Genomic DNA, 22,765 nt, shown 5'->3' on the forward strand with positions numbered 1-22,765 from the left:
TGTGTGTGGGGATGTAGGGGACAACTGTGGGAGTTGCTTCTTTCCTTGTATCATGTGGGTCCTAGGAATCCAGCTTACGAGCTCAGGCATCAGGCTAGGTGGCAGGTGCCTTAACATGCTGAACCAGCTCCTCCAGTGAATCTTTCTCAGCTTCTCTGTCTAGATTCTCCCTGTTATTTCATAGTGATTGTCTCCATCCGACGGGAGCTCTGCTTCCTCTCTAGTGTACACTGGGAGAGAATGGCAGTGTCACTCAGTTGTTTTCACACCTCTGACATTTAAGTCCTTCACCTGTCGTTTTATAGACAAGGGATAATAGAGATAATATTGTCTGAGATTGGGTCAGTCAGAGAGTTTTTAAGGTGGTTATTAAAAGAGTATTGGCTGGGCATGATGGTGCAAGCCTTTAATACCAGCACTTGGGAGGCAGAGGCAGGGAGATAACTAAGTTTGAGGCCAGCCAGGGCTACATAGTTAGACCCTGTTTTATTAATCAATTAACTGATAGACTAACATTTTGTCCTTTACTCAAAATGGGGCACTATTAGAAGATTTTTGAGCAAAAATGTGACTGTGTGCATGTACGTGAGAATTTGTGTATGTGGTGTATGCCACATAGTAGATTGGTATTTGGTAGTGTAAAGATAGTGGAGATGATGTCACCCTCCACTTTATTCCCTTGAGACAGGGTCTCTGTACCTGGACCTGAACTGGGATCTAGCAAGCCTGCTACCCCTCCATGGCCAACAGTGTTAGGTTCACAGGGACATGACCATACTTTGCTTTTTTCTGGGCATTTGAACTCAGGTTCTCTGGCTTGTACAGCAAGTGCTTTTACCTGCTGAGCCATGTCTCCAGCCTCCCTGTTTATTATTTGTTTTGTTTTGTTTTGAAATAAGTTCCCATCTAACCTAGAACTCACTGGGTAGCTCAGGCTGTTCTCAGACTTAGAGTAATCCTTATACCTCAGTTTCCCTAGTGCTGTTATTACAAACATGCACTACTATACTCAGCTATAACTTTAAACCAAAATCATTGTGGTTGATGTGTGGAGAACAGAATGAAGGGCAAAGTGGTCAGAAACGGAGACTAGTTGAGAGAGTATTGCAGTCCTGCCATACAGTGATGCAAATCTGTCTTTAGCTGTTTTTGTCTTTGTTTTAGCTTCATACATTTATGTGGTGAATTTTGCTCATTCTCTTACACCCCTCCTACTTTCCTACCATTCCCTTCTACTGTTAAATCATTCTTCCCAGCTAGTCACATCCCTCCTTGTTTCCATGTCTTTCTGTGTGTGTATGACTTACTGAGTATATCAGAGTTGTAACAAGACATGGATATCTTGTGCCAAGTAGTAGAATTAAAATTAATACCTAATATTGACCACAGAGAAGAATAAAGTCTTGCGGTTGGAAACCTAAGTGGAAGGCAATTTGTTGTGTCTACTCTTTAGTTTGAGGGGGTGTGTGTGTGTGTGTGTGTGTGTGTGTGTGTGTGTGTGTGTGTACACAAGCACTTACAAAGTTCGCTAGGTTCTCTGGAATTTGAGTTACAGTTTTGAGCCACCTGGTTTGTGTGCCACAAGTGCTCTTAACTGCTGTACTTTCTCTACAGCCCTTTTACACTTAATAGAGGAGTATCTGGATCATGCTGTCTGTGGAAATAATAAAATTAATAGCCTAGCGTGTGTGTGTGTGTGTGTGTGTGTGTGTGTTGGAAGCAGCAGTTTGTGTGTGTGTTTAAAAAAAAGCAGAAAACAAATGCGGTTACATATTCCTATAATCCTAGCATTTAAGAGGTACAACAGGGACACATGGAAATCAGATGTTCAAAGTCATCTTCAGATGTAGTAAATTCAAATCCTCTGTCTCGATCAGTGTACCAGTTGCTGTGTTAGTCGGGGTTCTCTAAGTCGCAGAATGTATGGAATGTCTTTCTATATTGAGGGAATTTATTATGATTTACAGTCTGTGTTATGATGACCAACAATAGTCAGCTGTGAATTAGAAGTCCAAGAATCTAGTAGTTGTTCAGTCCCATGAGGCTGTTGTTTCAGTTAGTCTTCGGAAGAAGTAGATTCCAACAGACGTGCTGAGAAGTAAATGCAAGCGGAAGAGCGAATCTTCATTCTTCAGTGTCCTTATGTAGGTCTCCAGCAGAAAGTGTGACCCAGGTTAAAGGTCAGTAAAACCACACCTGCTTCTGGGACTTGTTTTGTCTCAGGCTGACCTTGAACTTGGAGGTCTGCTGGCCTCCGTCTCCTGGATTAAAAGCGTGTACTACCTGACCTGGGCCTAAGCTTTTCATGGCCACCATGCCTCAAGATCTCCATGCCAACATCCAGGTCAGAACCTTCTGTCTTCCAGCTCAGGAATGGATCATAGGTGAGCTCTCCAATTCTGGTTTGTAGTTTATTCCAGATATAGTCAGGTTGACAACCAGGAATAGCCACTACAGTTGCTAGTACTTAATGCTCTTAGTATTTGAGTATTGATTGATTGTTTATAGATGGGGTTTTGTGTAGCTCAGTCTGAACTTAAACTTAGTGTGTAGTTGAGGATAGCCTTGAGTGCTTTACTTCTCGATTCTACTTCCAAAGGCTTAGGTTATAGATGTGCACCATTGTGTTTGGTTAAAATTGGAAATTTTTATAAGACTTCTGCAAATATTTATGAGGGGTGCGTGTGTGTTTGTGTGTGTGTGTGTGTGTGTGAGAGAGAGAGAGAGAGAGAGAGAGAGAGAGAGAGAGAGAGAAAGAGGGAGGTGTGGTAATTTTATACACAATATTTTAAATTAATGATAGTCTTAATCTTTAATACAGCATTAGCATTACAGTCATACATGTTTTTGTTTTAGGTCCTTACAATGTTGTAATTATCTTAAAGTAAGTTATCAATACCTTAGGGCTTCATTTGAATACTTGTAAAAATTTGTTATGTTCAACATTCTATTAGGTAATGTGTGGATGTATAATTAGTGTCTATATTTAACTAATAATCAAATGGAACGAAGACATGAAATAATAGATATATGGTGCATACATATATGAGAATCTATTAGTCTGACTCTAGGAATTTATCCTAAGAAAATAAGTGGAAAGAGTATAATGACAGATATACAGTGAAACTGTAACCTCAGAGATCTCCATAAATTACAACAGATGGAATATTGTATAGTGGCTTAAAATAATGATTTAGCTTTATAGTTATTGACTGGTAAGGTCCATGCTCCACTGAAAGGGAAGGGAAACCAGTTTAAACCCTGTGTATCATATTCTGTGTCCTGATGACAAGATTACCACCATCAGAGGAAGTAAGTGTAGATACGGGCTGGCGACATTTACATTAATACTTCCCAACCTTTCCGGAGTCCCTTTGTTTTTTTCTCTACAAAGATAATACCTTTAGTGCTCACCATATATGATTTAAAGTGATTTCTTCTCCACAAATGGTCTTTTTATTAGTATAGTTAACTGTTAGTCCTATGAATCTTAGTTTTGAATACCACAGTTTAAGTTTGGAGTCATCAAGTTAACTTCCTAATCATTAGAACTGTTTAATGGCATAAAAATTTAGTTATCTGTCAATGTGACCATTTTTCACGAAGGCTTTTTGTTTGCTTGCTTGTTTGTTTGTATTTTTTAGGTAAAATTTAACTTTTATATAATTTTTATTGGTTTATTTACATTTCGAATGTTATCCCCCTTCCCAGTTCCCCTCCACAAACTTTGATTCCCCCTCCCCCCAACACACACACACTTTGATCTTAACAAATACCCTGAGTTTCTGGATCTGATGCTATAAACCTAATGGACAAAGTCTACTTTGTAAAAGTCGCTTGTAAGAATGACAGATCATACATGTATGACTGTATGTGCATGTATGTGGGTATGCAGACACTAAGTTGTAGTTAACTGTGTTCTAAGAATACTACCATTCATTGTTCTTATGTTTTATTCCTACTTAGGCCGAATACACCAGGCAATGGTGACATCATTAAATGAAGATAATGAAAGTGTCACAGTCGAGTGGATAGAAAATGGAGACACAAAAGGAAAAGAGGTGCGGTTACCTATAAACATCATTTCTAGTCAAGACTCTGACGACAAAACAAAATACTAAGCTATAATTTTATATGATGGAGATATTCTGTATCATTCCTTTAAGAACTTTCGAATAGGAACTGAAGAGATGATCAATGGTTGAGACTAATGGAGAACCCTGATTTAATTTCCAGCCCCAACATGGTGGTTCACAGCCATCTCTAACTAGTCCTAGGGGATTCAACACTTTTCTGGGGTCTTAGGGCGCCAAGTATGCATGTGGTATGCAGTCATTTGTGTAGGCAAAACAACTGTATATTAAAAAGGAAAATCTGTCCAGTGAGTTGTAAAAATGAGCTCAAAGAAAGAAAGTCTCCTCTCTATACATCATCTGTTCATTAGCTCAGGGCACACAACTTGAAAGTTGCTATATGTAAATAACAATTATGTAGTTTTGAAGGCCACTTTTTACTAACAGTTCTTAAAATCAAGTGTAAAATATATGTGGACTATTGCTCTAGATAATCTAGTTTACAGCATAGTCTGAAACTTTGGATTGAAGTCATTTGCTCTTTAACTCACTGTGTTTATTTATACAGATTGACTTGGAAAGCATCTTTTCACTTAACCCTGACCTTGTACCTGATGAAGACATTGAGCCAAGTCCAGAAATACCTCCACCTTCCTCATCCTCAAAAGTAAACAAAATTGTAAAGGTTAGTTAGGGGCGAGTGCACATGTATGCATGCTGATTCGAGACAATGAAGAATGTATATAGTATGTGTGAAGTATTGATAGGTTCATTTTTTTATGTTTTTCCCACCATCTGTATCAGTGCAGGTCGTACACACCTTCATAAGTCAGGTTGCCCAGTTCACAATTCATGACACTCTTTAGATCAGATCATGAAAACTCCTTGCCTAGTTATTTTTTGAGAGAGAGCTTCTCGGGAGAGATGAGTCAGAGCAATTCCCTTGTCAGTGTTGAATGAGCACTTACTGACAAGATAGCTGTTTATTAATACACGCTCTGGTAATCTTTTAAAGTTCTGGCTTTGTAATTTTAAAATGTTGAGAAATGAGAAGCGTAGTTTAGCTACCTGTGTTTCGTTGCTGAGGAGAGACTTTTAAGGGTGATGTCACATCCTCCCTAGTAGCTGTAGTTCTCCAAGGTGGAAATCCATTAGAGATAGCTCTGCTTCCAGTATCTCGAAACTCTGTACTGTTAATAAACTGCATGAAAATACAACCAGAGTCCTGCCAAGTTGTTGAACCTGTGCTTCTTAATGTCTGATTCAGTGGCGTCTACTGACTTCTACCTTGTGCTGTTAGAATACACAGATGAATTTGATGTGACCTGCAAGCCTATAGGAACTCCATATTTTGCAAGGAAAACATGTATAAACATGCAAATGTGTTATAGACACTTAACCATCTACAAACTACTCTGCTCTGAAATTACATCAGTGAATGTAAATCAGAGTTTGAGTTCAGATAACAAGCGAAGTGAGAGTTCCTGCGTGAAGGTCCTTACTAAGCGTGCAGTGTTTTCATACACTGCTTCCTACATAGCCTGAATGGATTGGCACAGCTTCAGTTTATCTACCACCTCCCACTCCCATGTTGAAATCGAGCTCAGTAATTCCCCTTTGCCTTGGCATCCTACCCCCGAGCTCCACATATCCCCAGGCCTCAGGGTGTTGTTAATCTTTGCTTTCCTTTAAGATCACCCAATGAAGTTTAAAACTACTGACTTCCGGGCTCCACTTTGAGAGAGAATACCACTATCCAAATAATACCTAATCTAATTTCAGTGTGGGATTGAGTTTAACTACATTATTTGCTGTGAGTTTGTTTTTAAGTGAATTCACTCTTAGTAGCTATGTAAATGGGACCAGAAGTTGGCTGCCTGTGCAGTAGTCAAGTCTTTGAAACCCTTAATGAAGTCTTTTTAGGATAACGGCCATGTTTGTTTCATAGTACTTTGATATATCATCTGAATAAAGGAATCAACACTGACTACCTCCTTAGATTCAAAGGTGTAATTTACTACCAGTCCCTCAATCCAAGATAGAAAGTGCTCCAAAAATCCAAGGTTTTACTTTTTATTGTTATTATTTTATTCATGGTTTGTGTGAGCTTGGTGTGTGCATGCCATGGTTTTCAGGCAGCTCTCAGGACCACCCTCCATCGTTGGCTCTCCCCTCCTGCCGCGTGTGCTCTGGACGCCTGTCTTGCTGCCGGGCACAGCAAGTGCATCACACACTGCGTGGCAGCTCACGCCACATTGGACTCTTTTTGTAGAGAGGGCGTTTAGGGTTGACTCTGTTTAGACTTGTGCAGAAAGTAATTTTACCTGCTGAGCTATCTTACCAGCCTCCAAATGCAAAGTTTTTGAGAACAAACATTAGATCACAGAAAAGAAATTGCACATATGTGATGAATTTCAGTTAGAATGAAGCTACACCATAAATATATAACGTTATCCTCAGGGAGGTTGGAGGTCCCTGAGTAAGGGCCCTTGTACCACCATTGTTGGATTTGAATCCACATAACTAAGTACTAAAGCAGCTATGACCCTGTAACTACAGCTCCGGGGGGACAGGTGGAAGGATTGCCGGAGCTTGCTGGCTGTCAGCCTGGTTCCAGTTCAAGTGGACTCCAGGATAAGGTAGAACATGACAGCAGACACCAGATGCCCTCCTGTGTTCACACTAACACACCCCCCCCCACACACACACACGAAGACTTCGGACTCCGTGTATTCAAGGTATATATGAAACATAAATGAATGTGCGTTTAAAGTTGAGTCCTGTCATAAAAATACCTGATTTCACACACATGAGAGCACATACACAGATATTCTGAGATGTGAAGAAATGTGGAATATTCCTAGTGTAGTGCTTTTCAGATACGAGATCCCCTACCTGTACACAGTTTTGGCAAGGTAGAATATAGTGTAGTTACTTAGCCCCACTTCAACATTCGCTCGGGCTGTAGTGGATCAGTGATGGAATAGCCAAGGCTGAGCATCAAAAGGCCTTTGGAAAATTCTCTCCATAGTCTGAGAAGCAAAACTACAAAACTTTCTCTCTTTCACCTCTCTTTCTCTTTTTCCCTACCCTCTGGGGAGCGGAGGGTGGGTGGGTGGATGTTGGTCTATTCATTTCTGAGTAATGATGAAAAAAATTGTACTACAGAACTTCATAAATAAGATCTCTACACCTGACCCGAGCTCGGAATCAAGAAAATAATGATTCCGTAGAGTTGTGTGAAACTGCAGTGGATAAGGTCTTTAGAGCAATATCTTTCTCATATTCATTAATATATGGGGGGCTAGAGAGATGGCTCAGCCGTTAAAGGCTAGGCTCACAGTCATTAATATATGGGGAATTTGGATATAGAAACCTCCTAAAGGACGTTGACTGTTGATGAATTAGCTATTTTTTTTTTATTATTTATAGTTTTTTCTTCATTTGGCTTCATGTTACTATTGCCTGTTTACTTTCATTTAATTAAAAATAGCCAAGGCAGTGATACTTGTGAGGAATGAAGGGAAAAAAAAAATAAGTAAATACTACTTTTTTTCTGTAGAACCGACGGACTGTGGCATCTATTAAGAACGACCCTCCCCCCAGAGATAATAGAGGTAAGGAAAACTTTATTTCTTAATCTTTATCCTGAAGTTTTTAGCATGACTTTGATGAGGTATATAAAAAGTTAATATTACCCTTGGTGTTCAAACCATACATGGCTAATTTTAACATTAGTGTTCCTTATTCCCTAATATCTCAATAGCATTAAAAATCTTTCTCTAGTTTAAGAAATACATACTTAGCAATGAATATCCTAGTAAGAGCACCAGTGGAATGGGAAGCCCTGGGTCCTGCTAAGACTGAACCCCCAGTGAACTAGATTGTTGGGGGGAGGGCGGCAATGGGGGGAGGATGGGGAGGGGAACACCCATAAAGAAGGGGGGGGGAGGGGTTAGGGGGATGTTGGCCCGGAAACCGGGAAAGGGAATAACACTCGAAATGTACATAAGAAATACTCAAGTTAATAAAAAAATAAATAAAAAAAAAAAAATAAACTAATATATAAAAAAAAAAAAAAAAAGAAAAGAAATACATACTACTCATGGCGAGGCATGCCTGTAGTTTGAGAACTCAGGAGGTAGAGGGAGGAACCTCCCTACAAGTTGGAAGCCGATCTTGTCTGTATAGGGGATTCTAGGCTAATAGGGCTACAAGGCAAGACTCAGTAAAACAAAACAGAAGCATGTGTGGTGACTAGAGACTCAGTATGTACTGTTTATTCAACTCACTCAGTTTTAAAAAATGGAGGTGGACATTAGAGAAAGAAAGAGGAAGGATTCAGATGATGATGGTGTCACATTCATTATCATTGGCTTGATTGTAATTTCTGACTAAGGCTTTGAGAAATGGTTAGGTTTGGAGTTGGCAAAAGAAAGTTTAAATGGGCATACATTATAGTTGACTTTGAGTTTCACAGCCAGGACACGTGGACAAGACTAGTTTCTTGTTTACTGTTGTTTGATTCAGGACTACTGTGCAGTTGTTGCTCTGTTGCATGGATGGATGGTAGTACAAGGTGGGCCACAAGCACCAGAGAAGAGACTAAAGGAGAGAGGAGAAAGTCCTTTCACCACCACCTTTCACATTGTTGAAGAATTTATATAAATTTCCTGAGCCTGGGTGCATTTGAGACAGAGTCTCTTTAGCCCAGGTTTAAGTCTCTTTTTGTATTGTTATGACATCTACAGTGGTAAAATACTGAAGATTTGTATGTTGGGGAGAAAAGAATGGAGTCTGGACTGTAAGGAAGGTTGGGAGGACTTTTACATTTGATTTCTGTGTGTCTGAACTGTGTACATTTTTAGAAGTGAGAATACTTTTTCTTTTTTTCTGTCCATAAAATAGTATTTACTTCACATTATTTGTTGTCTCAAAAAAAACAGAGACAGAGGTAACACCCTAAGAGATTAGTAGAAAGAATTCCCCAAGTCCTGGTCCTTTGCATTCTTTTAAAATGCCAATGTTCCATAGTTTCCTGAGCATGATGGTATTTACTTTATGTGCAAAAAAAGAAAAAGGAGACAATTAGAATTTGCCTTGCTTTTTTTTTTTTTTGATATTTTCAAATGTTATCATGTTATCCCCTTTTCCGGTTTATCATCCATAAATCCCCTGTCCCCTTCCTCTCCCCGTCTTCTATGAGGGTGTTCCCCTACCCAACAACCCACCTCTTGCTGCCTCCCTGCCCTGACATTCCCTACACTGGGGGGGGGGGGTCCAGCCTTGGCAGGACCAAGGGCTTCTCCTTTCACTGGTGCCCAACAAGGCCATCCTCTGCTACATTCACAGCTGGAGCCATGGGTATGTCCATGTGCACTCTTTGGATGGTGGTTTAGTCCCTGAGAGCTCTGGTTGGTTGGTATTGTTGTTCTTACCCAGTTGCAAACCCCTTTAGCTCCTTCAATCCTTTCTCTAACTCTTCCATTGGGAACCCCGTTCTCAGTCCAATGGTTGGCTGTGAGCATTCACCTCTGTATTTGTCATGCTCTGGCAGAGTCTCTCAGGAGACAGCTATATCAGGCTCCTGTCAGCATGCACTTCTTGGCATCAGCAATATTGTCTGGGTTTAGTAGCTGTATGTCTATGGACTGGATGCCCAGGTGGGGCAGAGAGGATGCTTTTAAATTGCACGTACACTGTAGGGAATGTCTTTACATTCTGGAAGTATAAGATGGGTTTCATGTGCATCTTTAAAAATTATTATTAAAAGTCATTTATTTAGGTGAGTAGTTTTGTAGCTAAAATCACACCAGTTTTTGTTTGCATTTTAAGACTATTATTTGTAACTTTCTATGAAATCCATGCTGACCACAAACTCAGAGATCTGCCTTCCTCTTTCCTGATGTAAATAATACTTTAAAAATATCTTTTAGTTGTGTCAATTTAGGTATTAGCCATTGTACCTGGTATGAGTGTACTATTTATGTATCAGATTTGACATGAGGATGCCTTTTTCTTTTACCATGGTTAGCTTTTAACTTTCCTGAATTAACTTTGTTTTCTAGTGGTTGGTTCAGCACGCGCACGGCCTAGTCAACTTCCTGAGCAGTCATCTTCCGCACAACAGAATGGTAGCGTTTCAGATATATCTCCAGTTCAAGCTGCAAAAAAGGAGTTTGGACCTCCTTGTATGTAAATACTGGATCAAGGACTCCATCGTTTTAGGCGTACATGTAGTCTCTCTTGGTCAGCCTTACAGGTTCCTATGTAGTGAACAATCCAAGACAAACTTGGCTAAAGATTACACTCGCCAACAAAGTATAATTTGTGCTTAGTACTTTAACTAATTAATTGGAGATATATAACATTTGGTGTGAGATTGTAACAATTGTTTTGAATTTAAAATTCTGGCTAGGTTTTTTTGTTGTTGTTGTTGTTGTTGTTTTTTGATTCTAGAAGAAAATTATACTTCTTGATCCTTTCAGTTCAAAGGTCTGTGATTCTAAACCAAGAGATGACATGTGTCAGTGTGTCCGAGTCATTCCCTGGCTCATCTGTATGATGTCCTGTTCCTGCTTTTGTTAAAGCAGCTCATAGTGAAGCTCACCTGGGCATTTGGCATGTTCATCACTGTGGACATTGTGTGTGCGCGCGCACGTGCGCTGAAGTTACTCATAAAATATCTGTATGTTAAATGTAATTCTGTAAAAAGAAAGCTATGCTTCTGCAGCTCATCTTTTTCCTTTTAGCACGTAGAAAATCTAATTGTGTGAAAGAAGTAGAAAAATTGCAAGAAAAACGAGAAAAAAGAAGATTGCAACAGCAAGAACTTAGAGAAAAAAGAGCCCAGGTTTGTAATGTAAATTCAAAAGTGTTTGTTGTTTGGAGAAAAGATTAGGTTATATCAGTGAAAATAGTTGATTTTAAAATAAACCTAAGGACTTCCTTAAATTGAAGTGTAAAAATAATGTGTACGTTTTTAAAAAATAAATTACTGGTACAGATTTTTTATTACATTCACTTATTACAGTTAAAGTTTAGTGTTATATGTTAGCCCTAAAATTGGTCTATTCTTGAAAGTATTTGTGTGTAGAATCATAAACTATGTATTATAATATTGAAAACTTTTAGGCTTTTATTTAGAAAGATCTACATGAAAATAGAAAGCTTTGGAAAACTACCCACAATAGATGTAAATGAAAATTATTGTTTGGACATATCTTGGTCCAACTAGGTATGGTAAAATTGGATAAACAATATTTTGATTTAGTGCACATAAAGTGAGTGTGTCTCTATTGTGTTGTTCTTTTTTTCTCTTCAGATGTTAGCAAATATTTAATAACTGGAAAATCTTTACATGTTAGAAGTTATCATATCTGTATCATTATTTGTACTGTTTCTGTTAAATCACAGAATTTGTTTCCTGTATAATGTAAGGCATCCAGCTGCTTTTAATAGTATTTTCAAGTGCCCTTAAACTGTGTCGAGCCTACAGTTCATACGTTTTGTTGTAGAATTTAAACGTGACGTAGTGCTCCACCTGAAACATTAGTTTACGCCTGAAGACTATCTAAGACTATCTTCTTGAAATAAATAATACAAAGCTAGGCTTGCTGGTACAGCGTTTGTATTCCCAGCACTTGAATTGGTAAAGGCAGGGGGATTAGAAGTTCAAGGCTTCATCACTGCTACGTGGTGAGTTTGAAACAGCTTAGGTGGTCTGAGCCCTGACTCCGGAAGACTACACAGAACACAGTTTGTTGACACTTAGCACAAGCGCCACCTGGTGTTTCCTGAGGGAACTTGTAATCTTTAAACATCCCAGGGAGCGCTCATTCTTCACATCCTGCTTCCCACCTGGCGGGTTGCTGTCCCTTTATGAAGGTGAGAATAAACTTCAGTGACAGGTCAGGACTCGAGTGCAGTCAGAACGTGAATAGCCCCGACTTGAGTGTCAGTGATTCATTATTCATTGCAGGGAGGCTGTTGACCACGACTTTTTGAATTTAAAATGAATTGCAGTCAGAATTCAATTCTTTGGCCTGTTTTCTCTTTTTCTTTGTAACTTTTAAAATATTATCTTGCTTTTGAACTGCTTAGCCTACCTCTCAGCAAGCACCCGGGAGGTAGAGGACCAAAGTTCCAGGTCAGCCTGTACTACTTGAAACCCTGACTCAGGGGTTGGGGATTTAGCTCAGGGGTAGAGCGCTTGCCTAGCAAGCACAAAGCCCTGGGTTTGGTCCCCAGCTCCGAAAAAAAAAAAAAGAGAGAGAGAGAGAGAAAAGAAAAAGAAAATAAAATAAAAAATAAAACAGCAAACAAATTATCAGATAACATCATATTTAAGATAACACATGATCCTATGTCCTATATCATACTGGCTTTTGTTGTTTTGTTACATCTTGGCTATCTTAGAGCTAATAGAGGAGAATGAATGGGAATGAACCCATATTGTAATTTACTTTTAAGACTACGTTTATATTTAAAAACAGGACATTTATATGTAACTAAACAGCATGCTTTCATCTGCAGACGAAACGTTTTAAAGAATCCTTTAATGTGTTGACAGTAGAACTTGCATAGGCAGAGGAAAAGTAAATAGTAAATACCGATCCTTTGGGAGGATGAGTGCTGATGGACAGGGTAGGGAAAGGAGGGGTCTTTATGGATGTGACCGCAGGAACCTCACAGTGCCTTGTGCAGGCTCAGGATGCTTAGATTATTGAAACACTAGATGGAGCAGTTCTGAGAGTTAGAATGTAGAATGTGTTTCCCCAGGTCCGGCCTTTCTAGGGCTCTCTGCCAGTGTCTCAGAGTGCTCTTCCATTGCTGCATTTTCTGACATAGTTAAAGGAAATGCATTATAGATGATTTTTTAAACAGTTAAAGGATAGGTTTAGTGAGGAAACTTTGGAATTCACCAGATAAATGCAGATTAACATAATTGTGTTATTTATGTGAAAGTAATTTTGAACACATTAATCTGAACTTGGAAGTTATGTCATAGTTTTAGTATGACTTTGAGTTTGGTTAACAAATGGCAGTGTCTGATTTGCAACTTTCAAAATTATATGCAACACATACCGTGTGACTATAAGTATCATTAAGTTTCCAATCCTGTCTTTGAATAGGATGTCGATGCCACAAATCCAAATTACGAGATTATGTGTATGATCAGAGACTTCAGAGGGAGCTTGGACTATAGACCCCTCACAACAGCTGATCCTGTAAGGTCCTTTGTGAATCATTACCTGAAAATGTCATACTGTTGATAAAACATTCATACTTACTAATCGTATATTTTATTTACCTGTATGGTTTCGTCTTTCCTTATGAGGTTCAGTTCGTGTAATTTCAGAAAAATCATGGCTCCTCTTTTTTCGTTCGTCTTTAGTTTTCATATCAGAAGTGCTGCCCGCATACCTGCTCGTTGCAGGCAAAGCCTCCTTGTCTTCAGATGCCTGTGTATCAGCTAGTGAGTCCAGAGGAAACCTAATTTCTTTTTTGACCTTCACACAGGCTTTGATCTCAGCTCCAAGCTTATTTAACTTTGGTTAAATCACTGGTTTACTATTAAACTAATTTGTTATTTTTAAATACAAATTATTCTGGCTTTCATTCCTAAAGGACTATAATAGACCAGAATTCCAGTGCTGAGAACTACTCTGTAGTTCATTACCTGCTGCACAATGAAGATGCTCTTCCAAGGAGAAATAAGAATTGACCTATCATATATAGAGTGTTTGGTTACCAAACATTTGTGTTAAGCAGAATTTTACAGACCCTGATAGGTTTCTTACTCATAAACTTGTGTTCCTGTATATTTTAGACCTTGCTACACTGCCAGATATCTCACCTGTTGCACCTGAACTCATGGTTTTAGTCTGACAATTTGTCAAACTTTAAAATAGCAGCGACAAGAGGAGAATATTCTAAGAAACCATGTATTGAAAGTAATTTTTATCTTTAAAATAAGCTTTGTCATTAATGGGGCTGGAGAGGTGGCTCATCTCCACCTCCTATGAGCAATCAGCTGTGTGTGTAGGACACAATTTGGGTCCTCAAGGTTCCCTGCAGCACTGTGTCAGGACATCTAACTACCTCCAGTTCCAGGGGCATCCAGCACGCACATGCACATAACTATAATATGTGCATATAATTAAAAATAAAAGGGTTTTTTAATTGCCATTCATAAAACTAGTTATTTTACTCAGTAGTGTGAGAATACTGGGGGTTTTTGGTTTGTTTGTTTTGTTTTATTTTGTTTTTTCCTGTTAGTGTTCTTTGCTAACGTTACCTACAATAAACATTTTGAAAAGATACCAATTTGTAGAATAGAAATTTTTACTTTTATTTTATGCATCATGTCTTGAAATGAATAGAAAGTACCTTCTTAATAAGAACTGATGCTAAGAATAATACTTATAAAATTTTTATTTACTAAGTAATAGTTTATCAAAAATAAAGTTTCACAGTGCTCAGAATTCTAGTAACAATTAAAAGTTGTGCAATGCTAACTTTTTTAAAACTTAACCACCCTCACAACCATCTGTAATGGGATCTGATGCCCTCTTCTGGTGCATCTGAAGACAGCTACAGTGTACTGATATGTAATAAATAAATCATTCTTTTAAAAAAAAAAAAAAAAACTTAACCACCATAATTATGTTAAGAAAATTTTAAAAACCATAGATTATTTTCATTGTTTTTTATAGCATTTATAAGTCAGTAAAATAATATTTTTTAATTCCTAGATTGATGAACATAGGATATGTGTTTGTGTAAGAAAACGACCACTCAATAAAAAAGGTATGCTGCTTTGTAGGGGAATCAGTTTAGAAGTTGGGCGTGGTGACCATGTCTGTAACCCAGTACTGGGGACCTCAGGGAGACGGATTGTGAGTTCCAGGATCGTCTGCCTACTGCAAGTCCTAATGATCTGTGAGAGCCCATGGGGAGAAATGGAACTGATTCAGACAGATTGTTCTCTCGTCCCCACACACATGCCACACCATGGTGTGTGTGCATACATTCACACAGAAAATTAAAATCATTTTATAAAGACCTCAAATCATTTTTTTAAAATTTGGGTCATTAGATCAAACTCTGTGAAAATTACTGAACATTGATTTTTGTTTATTCTTTTAGAAACTCAGATGAAAGATCTTGATGTCATCACAATCCCTAGTAAAGATGTTGTGATGGTTCATGAACCCAAACAGAAAGTAGACTTAACAAGGTACTTAGAAAACCAGACATTTCGTTTTGATTATGCCTTTGATGACTCAGCTCCTAATGAAATGGTTTACAGGTAAGTGAATTTGTTTTAAATTAATCTTAAAATTTTATTACTTTCTTGACAACTTAATGTTCTTAGTACAGTTCTCCAGGGGTGTAATGTGCTTTCTTATTCTGACATTAATTGAAAAAAATGTAAGAAACTCTTTGAGTTTAAAATGTGATCTCTAGGGGTTGGGGATTTAGCTCAGCGGTAGAGCGCTTGCCTAGCAAGCGCAAGGCCCTGGGTTCGGTCCCCAGCTCCGAAAAAAAAAAAAAAGAAAAAGAAAAAAAAAATGTGATCTCTATAATACTTCAAAAGATTAGCAATTTTTTTATCCTGGGTGTGGTAGGATGATCTCTGAGTTTGAGACTGGCCTGGTTTACATAGCAAGCCCCAGGAACACAGACTCCTGAAAGTTTGTTTTTATGCTAACTAATAGTTAATTTACACATATCATATACACACATAGATATGATATTTCTGAAAGGTGTTAGAGAAATGGTTTTGCATTGAGAACACTGGCTGTTATTCCAGAAGACCTATTTTTTCCAGTACCAATATGGCTCACAGCCACCTAGAACCAGTCACAGATTTTCTAAGGTCATCTAACATGCATTACTATTGTCCATGGGTACTGCCCTTGGGTGTCCCACAGAGATACCCATTGGCAGAACACTCGTACACATAAAATAAAAGGAAAGAACACATTCTGGGAAGTACTGTCATAAGTAATGGTATGTGAGGCACAGAAAACATACATTTTTCCATTGTACTAATAAATTTGAAATGCTTATTGTGTGTTAATTACTAATTAGTCCAAATCTTTACCTAGTGTGTGCTTACAAATAAAAGTTAAAAACCACTGTAAAATCTACTTAAATTTGCCTATTTTTTAAATCATCTTTAAGTTTGAAGGTGGTTTTAGTGAATGGAATTTTTAGTTTACATTCAACTTATAGGAGTCTGATTTGTACACATAAAGTAGACACCCTAAATTTTTATGTTATATAGATTTTTTGACATAATAAACATTCTTACTTCTAATAGTCACAACAGATTTTTACAGCATTGCTGTTATATTCCATGCAGAAATAGCTTTGTATTTATTATGATGCTATGGTTTATTTCCTAATTTCATTTTGTCAAAATTCCCAGTAAACAAAACAAAAAATTGGAGCTAATAAGAATCTTAAGAATTGAAAATGTTACCAGTGAAATACTGTTAGACGAGCTGCTGTGATCTTAGACCAGTAAACTGGGAGAAAAACAAAGGACATTGGAATACTGAATAGGTACACTTTGATGTGTCTATTTAAAATGGGAATTGTAATCAGAACTGGCAATTGTTTTTTTAGCTTTCTTCAAATCTTCTCAAGCATCTGAACACATTATTGGAAGGAAGCCACCTTCACAGCCAACAGATTGCAGAAAGTACTTGCCAAGAGTTTGTGTAATCCCAAAACAAGGGTTTTATTTTAACAATGTAAGAATAGGCAGAAAATGGCCCCAAAATGTGTTGTCATGTTTTCTATTTTTCTTGATAAAAGTGTTTGGATTTAAAATTTATGATTCAAAGCAAGATTTTTGGTTCATTTTTACCAATCTAATATTTAAGCTCCTGCTATATTTTGTTAAAGAAATAAACTTTATAGTACTTAGGTTGCTTATCTGACTATATTTGTGACACACGTTTTCATTCCCCTTTTTCAGATTTACTGCCAGGCCACTGGTGGAAACAATATTTGAAAGGGGCATGGCTACCTGCTTTGCTTATGGGCAGACTGGAAGTGGGAAAACTCACGTAAGTCATTTGATAAAGTTGTATCCTGCTATGATGCTGTAGTCTCCCTCTGAAAGTTTAGTTACACAGCCTAAAGTCTACTTTCTTTCCCAATGTAGACTATGGGTGGTGACTTTTCAGGAAAGAACCAGGATTGCTCTAAGGGAATTTATGCATTAGCAGGTGAGTGTCCTTTGTGTACAGAGTTTATGATATTCTTGATCATTACACAGGTCTGCTTGAGTAAGGCTCTGTATTGTTTATATCTATTGTCCGGCTATACACAGTGTATTAGATCAACTGTTTGATTTCAGATGATTTGAAAAGAAATGTCGGGGTTGGGGATTTAGCTCAGTGGTAGAGCGCTTGCCTAGGAAGCACAAGGCCCTGGGTTCGGTCCCCAGCTCCGAAAAAAAGAAAAAAAAAAATAAATATATATATATATATACACACATATATATATGTATATATATATGTATATATATAAATGAAAAGAAATGTCAGGCATGGTAGCACATATTTGTAATCCTACTACTTAAGAGGTGAAGGCAAGATCATCTGAATTCACAGTCATCCTCAGCTGTATAGCAAATTTGAGGCCTACCATGGCTAACAGAGATCTTGTTTAAAAAAAGACAAAGTGATAAAAGAAATGTCAGATTAAGTTCTTGGTGACAAAAACATCTTATTATATTGGGTCACTAATAAAGATGGAGTAATCTCCATTAGAGATTACTATAAACTATGTAATGGCTAATTGTCACTGGATCACCCCTCCTCCCCATACACACATACAGCTGACCCCGAGCTTTGTGCATGCTAGGCTGCCAACTGAGCTTCACATTGACCCCTTTCAAGGATAAACAGTAGCAGCCTTTCGTGGAATGTAAAAGAGAATAGCTTCTTTTACAGCTTTATTTTTATTGACACTATTAACCTAATTTTAACTGATTCTTCTAAAAATAGAAAAGGAATTTATACAATTGTTGTATCTTAAAATTTTCAACAGCTCGAGATGTGTTTTTAATGCTGAAGAAGCCAAACTATAAGAAACTAGAACTCCAAGTATATGCAACATTTTTTGAAATTTATAGTGGAAAGGTATGTGAGAAGTTTTGTGTTCTTTTGTGGATGGGGTGGGTCCATGAGTGCATATATGTGGTTATGTACATGTGAAGGTGAATGTGTACATATAGAGTCTCATGGTCAGCCTCAGGTGTTATGTCTCAGGAGCCGTACGTCTTGTACTTTTTTGAGACAGGGACTTTCACTGTGGCCTGTAGCTGGACAGTTAGGATAGGCAAGATGGCCAGTGTGCTCCAGGGTCTCTACCTGCCCAATACTGTGATTACTGCCCTGTTTCTGGGGATAAAGCTCAGGTCCTTGTACTTGCTTGGCAAGCACTTTACCAACTGAATTGCCTTCTAGTTTCCAGACCTTTGTAAGAAAAAAACTGTGGTTTTATATGTTTATATGGTTTTTTTTTTTTTTTAAAGATTTATTTGTTTTATGTTTCTGAGTACACCATAGCTGTCTTCAGACACACCAGAAGAGGGCATCAGATCTCATTACAGATAGTTGTGAACCACCATGTGGTTACTGGGATTTGAACTCAGGACCTCTGGAAGAGCAGTCAGTGCTCTTAACCGCTGAGCCATCTCTCCAGCCCTGTTTATATGTTTATATATATGTTTTATATATATGTCTTCATATATATTAGCCATTTTTAAGTATACAGTTTGGTGGTATTCAGTACATTGCTTTGTTTTATGAACTCCACTACCACAAGATTTATATGATTGTAAATATAATAGTTGATGTTTTTTCAACTTTCAATGTTGAACATTGTTCTGAAAATAATAGTCTTATTTTCGCTTTTGTAGAGGTGATTTTTTTTTTTCCAAAGCTAGTTTTCTGATTCAAACCTGGTTTTCTCCAGGTGTTTGACTTACTAAATAGGAAAACAAAGTTAAGAGTCCTAGAGGATGGAAAGCAGCAGGTGCAAGTGGTAGGGCTGCAGGAACGGGAGGTCAAGTGTGTGGAAGACGTTCTGAAGCTCATCGACATCGGCAACAGCTGCAGGTGAGTCTGAACAGGAACTCCTGTGTCAGGTCCTGTGTGTTCAGCCTACCAGCAAAGCCAAAAGAAAATACTATGATAACTGTAAATCCAAGTGTTAATGTGTCAATCTGTCCTTAATCCCATTAGAACATCTGGTCAGACATCTGCAAATGCACACTCATCTCGGAGCCATGCAGTGTTTCAGATCATTCTTAGGAGGAAGGGGAAACTACATGGTAAATTTTCTCTCATCGACCTGGCTGGGAACGAAAGAGGAGCTGATACATCCAGTGCAGACAGGCAAACCAGGCTTGAAGGTGCTGAAATTAATAAAAGCCTTTTAGCACTCAAGGTAAGTAAAATGTAATTATGAAAGACCTTTTACTTCTGACCTTAAGTCTGATTACTCAGTTGTAAAACCTGTATCACCTTGTAAAAGAAAAGGTTTACAAATTTAAATTGTCATACTGGAAGTTATAGATTTTATTGTACATAGAATTTTTCCATGCACATATTTTTATTGTTCTTAATCAAGTTAAAGGAAACAAATCAACAGTCCGTTTCTGGGGTTGCTTAGCTAGATGGTAAAAGGGCTCTAGTTAGCCTGGCTTTCGTAGTGGCAGACAACTATGGAATTGAACTAAGAAAAGAGTTTTCCTACTCAAAACAGACAGAACCCAAAAATGAGGTATATGGTGTCCTCTCTAGGTCTATGCCTCCTAAAGACCCACAGGCATCAACCTTAAAGGGGTAGGACAAGGTGAAAAATGTTTTAAAAAAAAAAAAAAAAAAAAAAAAAAAACCAACCCAGAATACTGTTCACAAAAAAAGCAAGCGAAATGTAGACCAAAATAATTTAAAGGGTTATTATATTTTTCCCCTTACTCGAAAATTACAAAGTTGAAGGATTACAATAAGACCACTGTAGCTTTGGACATTCCATTTTAAAAACCTCAACTTGTTACGACTTTCCTGTTGCCTGACATTTGAACAGGGCTATATTGTCAGGTTTTAGAATAATTGAGGTTTGTTTTTGTTGTTATTCATTTTCTTGAATTAATATTTAAGAAACCATTGTTAAGAACTATAAAACTTAAGACTTTTCAGAGCTCATTGGTCTTTTAAAAAGTTCTTAAAATGGGGACTGGAGAGATGGCTCAGTGGTTAAGAGCACTGACTGTTCTTCCAGAGGTCCTGAGTTCAAATCCCAGCAACCACATGGTGGCTCACAACCATCTGTAATGGGATCTGATGCCCTCTTCTGGTGTCTAAAGACAGCCACAGTGTACTTTTATATAATAAATAAATAAATCTTTTTTTTTTTTAAAGTGCTTAAAATGGCCCTTTAATAAGGCGAAACTGCTAAGGAATGTTTTCTTACTTTTTAGGAGTGCATCCGAGCCTTAGGTAGAAATAAACCCCATACTCCTTTCCGAGCAAGTAAACTCACTCAGGTGTTGAGAGATTCCTTCATAGGTGAGAATTCTCGCACTTGCATGGTAAGTTGGCTTTGGATTTTTTGTTATTTTTTTGGTTTTGCTTTTGTTTTTATCTTGAAGTTGTAAAACAAATATCTATGAAAGTTATAGGTTTTTCTAATTATAGTTAATTACCCTTCTATTTAGATAGATTCCACTTAAGATGCGATCCCTACCAATTTGGTGGAAAGCATTATATTGCATCTATACTATCTCACCTTTCAGTTCTAACACGTGAACACTTCATTCAGCAGATGTTAACTCACTTGCACGCCCTTGTTTCCTGGGTGGGATGGTAGCAAACATCTCTTCATGTGCTTGGCTCTATTGCTTAGAGCTTGTTGTAGCCATGGCAAGCTGGGTAACCAGCCATAGTCTGTGCAACCTTGTGTACAGTTGGAGTTCCCCGCCTCAGCCTGCCTCCTTCCTGTCTTATTGGACAGTCTGCCTTTCCCCGCACTCACTCTCCACGTCCAACCTGCCTTTCACCAGGAACTCTGAAGAGACTTCAGTCGTCCTGTGTGACATTGCGGGGCGTTCTCTGGAAGAATACCATTCCATTAGTAGAAATAGGAGGGCCAGTCTGCGTTGTTCCTTTTTCTAAATGTTTGCCTTCAGTTTCTGCTGGCGTTTCTGCTGGATTTTAAATGACTTTCTGGTACCTTGAGAAAATTTGTAACTAAATCTTATAATGGTTATATGTAATAAATAGATATATTTAGGGTTATGTCAGTATAACCATTTAAAAGTAGATTATAAGTTAGATCTTACTGAGCTATTTGTCAGAATTATTGTCTTGATTATTTATGATTTTATCTTTGCTTCTCCTTTGTAGATTGCCACGATCTCTCCAGGAATGGCATCCTGTGAAAACACTCTTAATACATTAAGATATGCAAATAGGTATGAAAGTGATTCCTACATTTTAAATTTGAAATCTAGGGAAGCCAGGCATGGTGTTGTAGCCTTTGATGATGCGGAGGCAAAATGATCACCAGTTCCATGGTGTTCTAACCTCTACCATGAAGTCTGTATCACAGCTACCAGAAGACCCTATAGGTCAAGCTTTATCACATTTCTCTTCAAAATTTCAAAATAAAGTTTTACATTTTCTTTAAAATGATTTAGAATTGTTTTGTAAAATTGAAAAAAGGTAGAAAAATGTTGTATAATTAGATAAGACTGACATCTTTATTATTTGTCCCATAATGTGATTATATGTTTCCATTTCAGCAAGTTATGATTCATAATAATATTTACTAAGTTTCAGTGATGGAAATTCTTGTTATTATTATATAATATTATTAAATATTTTTATAGATCATTAGAAATTAGGGAGTTAATTTTTTAAATTGTTCTGCCTTGTGTTGGAATTATTCCTGATGGTATTCAGTTAAATACACACACACACACACACACACACACACACACACACACACACACACGGCATGCATGTATCATTTAAGTAAACAGTTCTTCTTTCTGGTGCTGCACGTGGCTGTGTTACTCACATCAGTAACATGGCCAACTTCAGTAAACAGCTGAGTTGTCACATCTGAGACTAGAAGAGTTTATGCCTACAGTCATGATAGTTTCAGAGGCCCTTGAAATTCTGAGTTATGATAGAATTATTATTTTGTGGCGCCCTTCCCCCACACACATAGACTCTTTTTGGAGTGATTAGTTACATAACTTTATAAGTGCATTTCTCCTGGAGACTCTGATACGTATACATGGAGAAACTCCACACGTGCTCCTCCCCTACCTCATCTGGATCTGCTCTTTGCCCCTGAGGGTTTGAATGCCTACAGTGATGTTACACTTACGATTTTAGCCTAGAGATAAAATAACTTATGGCCTACTTCTAATGTGGAAATTGTCTTAATTTTCTCAGAACATTTTTTGTTGTTTAGTCCAAATAGAGATTTTATTTTCCATCTTAAAAATATAAATTCTTGGGCTGGAGAGATGGCTCAGCGGTTAAGTAAGAACACTGTCTGCTCTTCCAGAGGTCCTGAGTTCAAATCCCAGCAACCACATGGTGGCTCACAACCATCTGTAATGAGATCTGATGCCCTCTTCTGGTGTG

The 22,765-nt window shown here is 37.8% G+C and overlaps 1 protein-coding gene across 5 annotated transcripts in view; it reads left to right on the top strand.

Annotated features, from left to right (window-relative positions):
- Window positions 1-22,765, top strand: part of Kif2a (kinesin family member 2A) — a 65,415-nt gene that overhangs the window by 31,003 nt on the left and 11,647 nt on the right. For 2 of the 5 annotated variants that reach the window (XM_032898922.1, XM_032898925.1), the window contains exons 2-16: window positions 3,967-4,061; window positions 4,642-4,758; window positions 7,636-7,690; window positions 10,142-10,264; window positions 10,826-10,926; window positions 13,208-13,303; window positions 14,831-14,885; window positions 15,225-15,387; window positions 17,068-17,158; window positions 17,257-17,320; window positions 18,147-18,238; window positions 19,077-19,219; window positions 19,346-19,550; window positions 20,587-20,697; window positions 21,512-21,579. In XM_032898922.1, coding sequence (XP_032754813.1) covers window positions 3,967-4,061; window positions 4,642-4,758; window positions 7,636-7,690; window positions 10,142-10,264; window positions 10,826-10,926; window positions 13,208-13,303; window positions 14,831-14,885; window positions 15,225-15,387; window positions 17,068-17,158; window positions 17,257-17,320; window positions 18,147-18,238; window positions 19,077-19,219; window positions 19,346-19,550; window positions 20,587-20,697; window positions 21,512-21,579 — 1,579 coding nt within the window. Of the gene's footprint in view, window positions 1-1,716; window positions 2,181-3,966; window positions 4,062-4,641; window positions 4,759-7,635; window positions 7,691-10,141; window positions 10,265-10,825; window positions 10,927-13,207; window positions 13,304-14,830; window positions 14,886-15,224; window positions 15,388-17,067; window positions 17,159-17,256; window positions 17,321-18,146; window positions 18,239-19,076; window positions 19,220-19,345; window positions 19,551-20,586; window positions 20,698-21,511; window positions 21,580-22,765 lie in introns of those variants that run through there. The other 3 variants (XM_032898923.1, XM_032898926.1, XM_032898924.1) reach the window with 2 other exon arrangements.

The sequence above is a fragment of the Rattus rattus genome, chromosome 3 (assembly GCF_011064425.1).
Source record: "Rattus rattus isolate New Zealand chromosome 3, Rrattus_CSIRO_v1, whole genome shotgun sequence".
In the NCBI taxonomy this organism is placed as follows: Eukaryota; Metazoa; Chordata; class Mammalia; order Rodentia; family Muridae; genus Rattus; species Rattus rattus.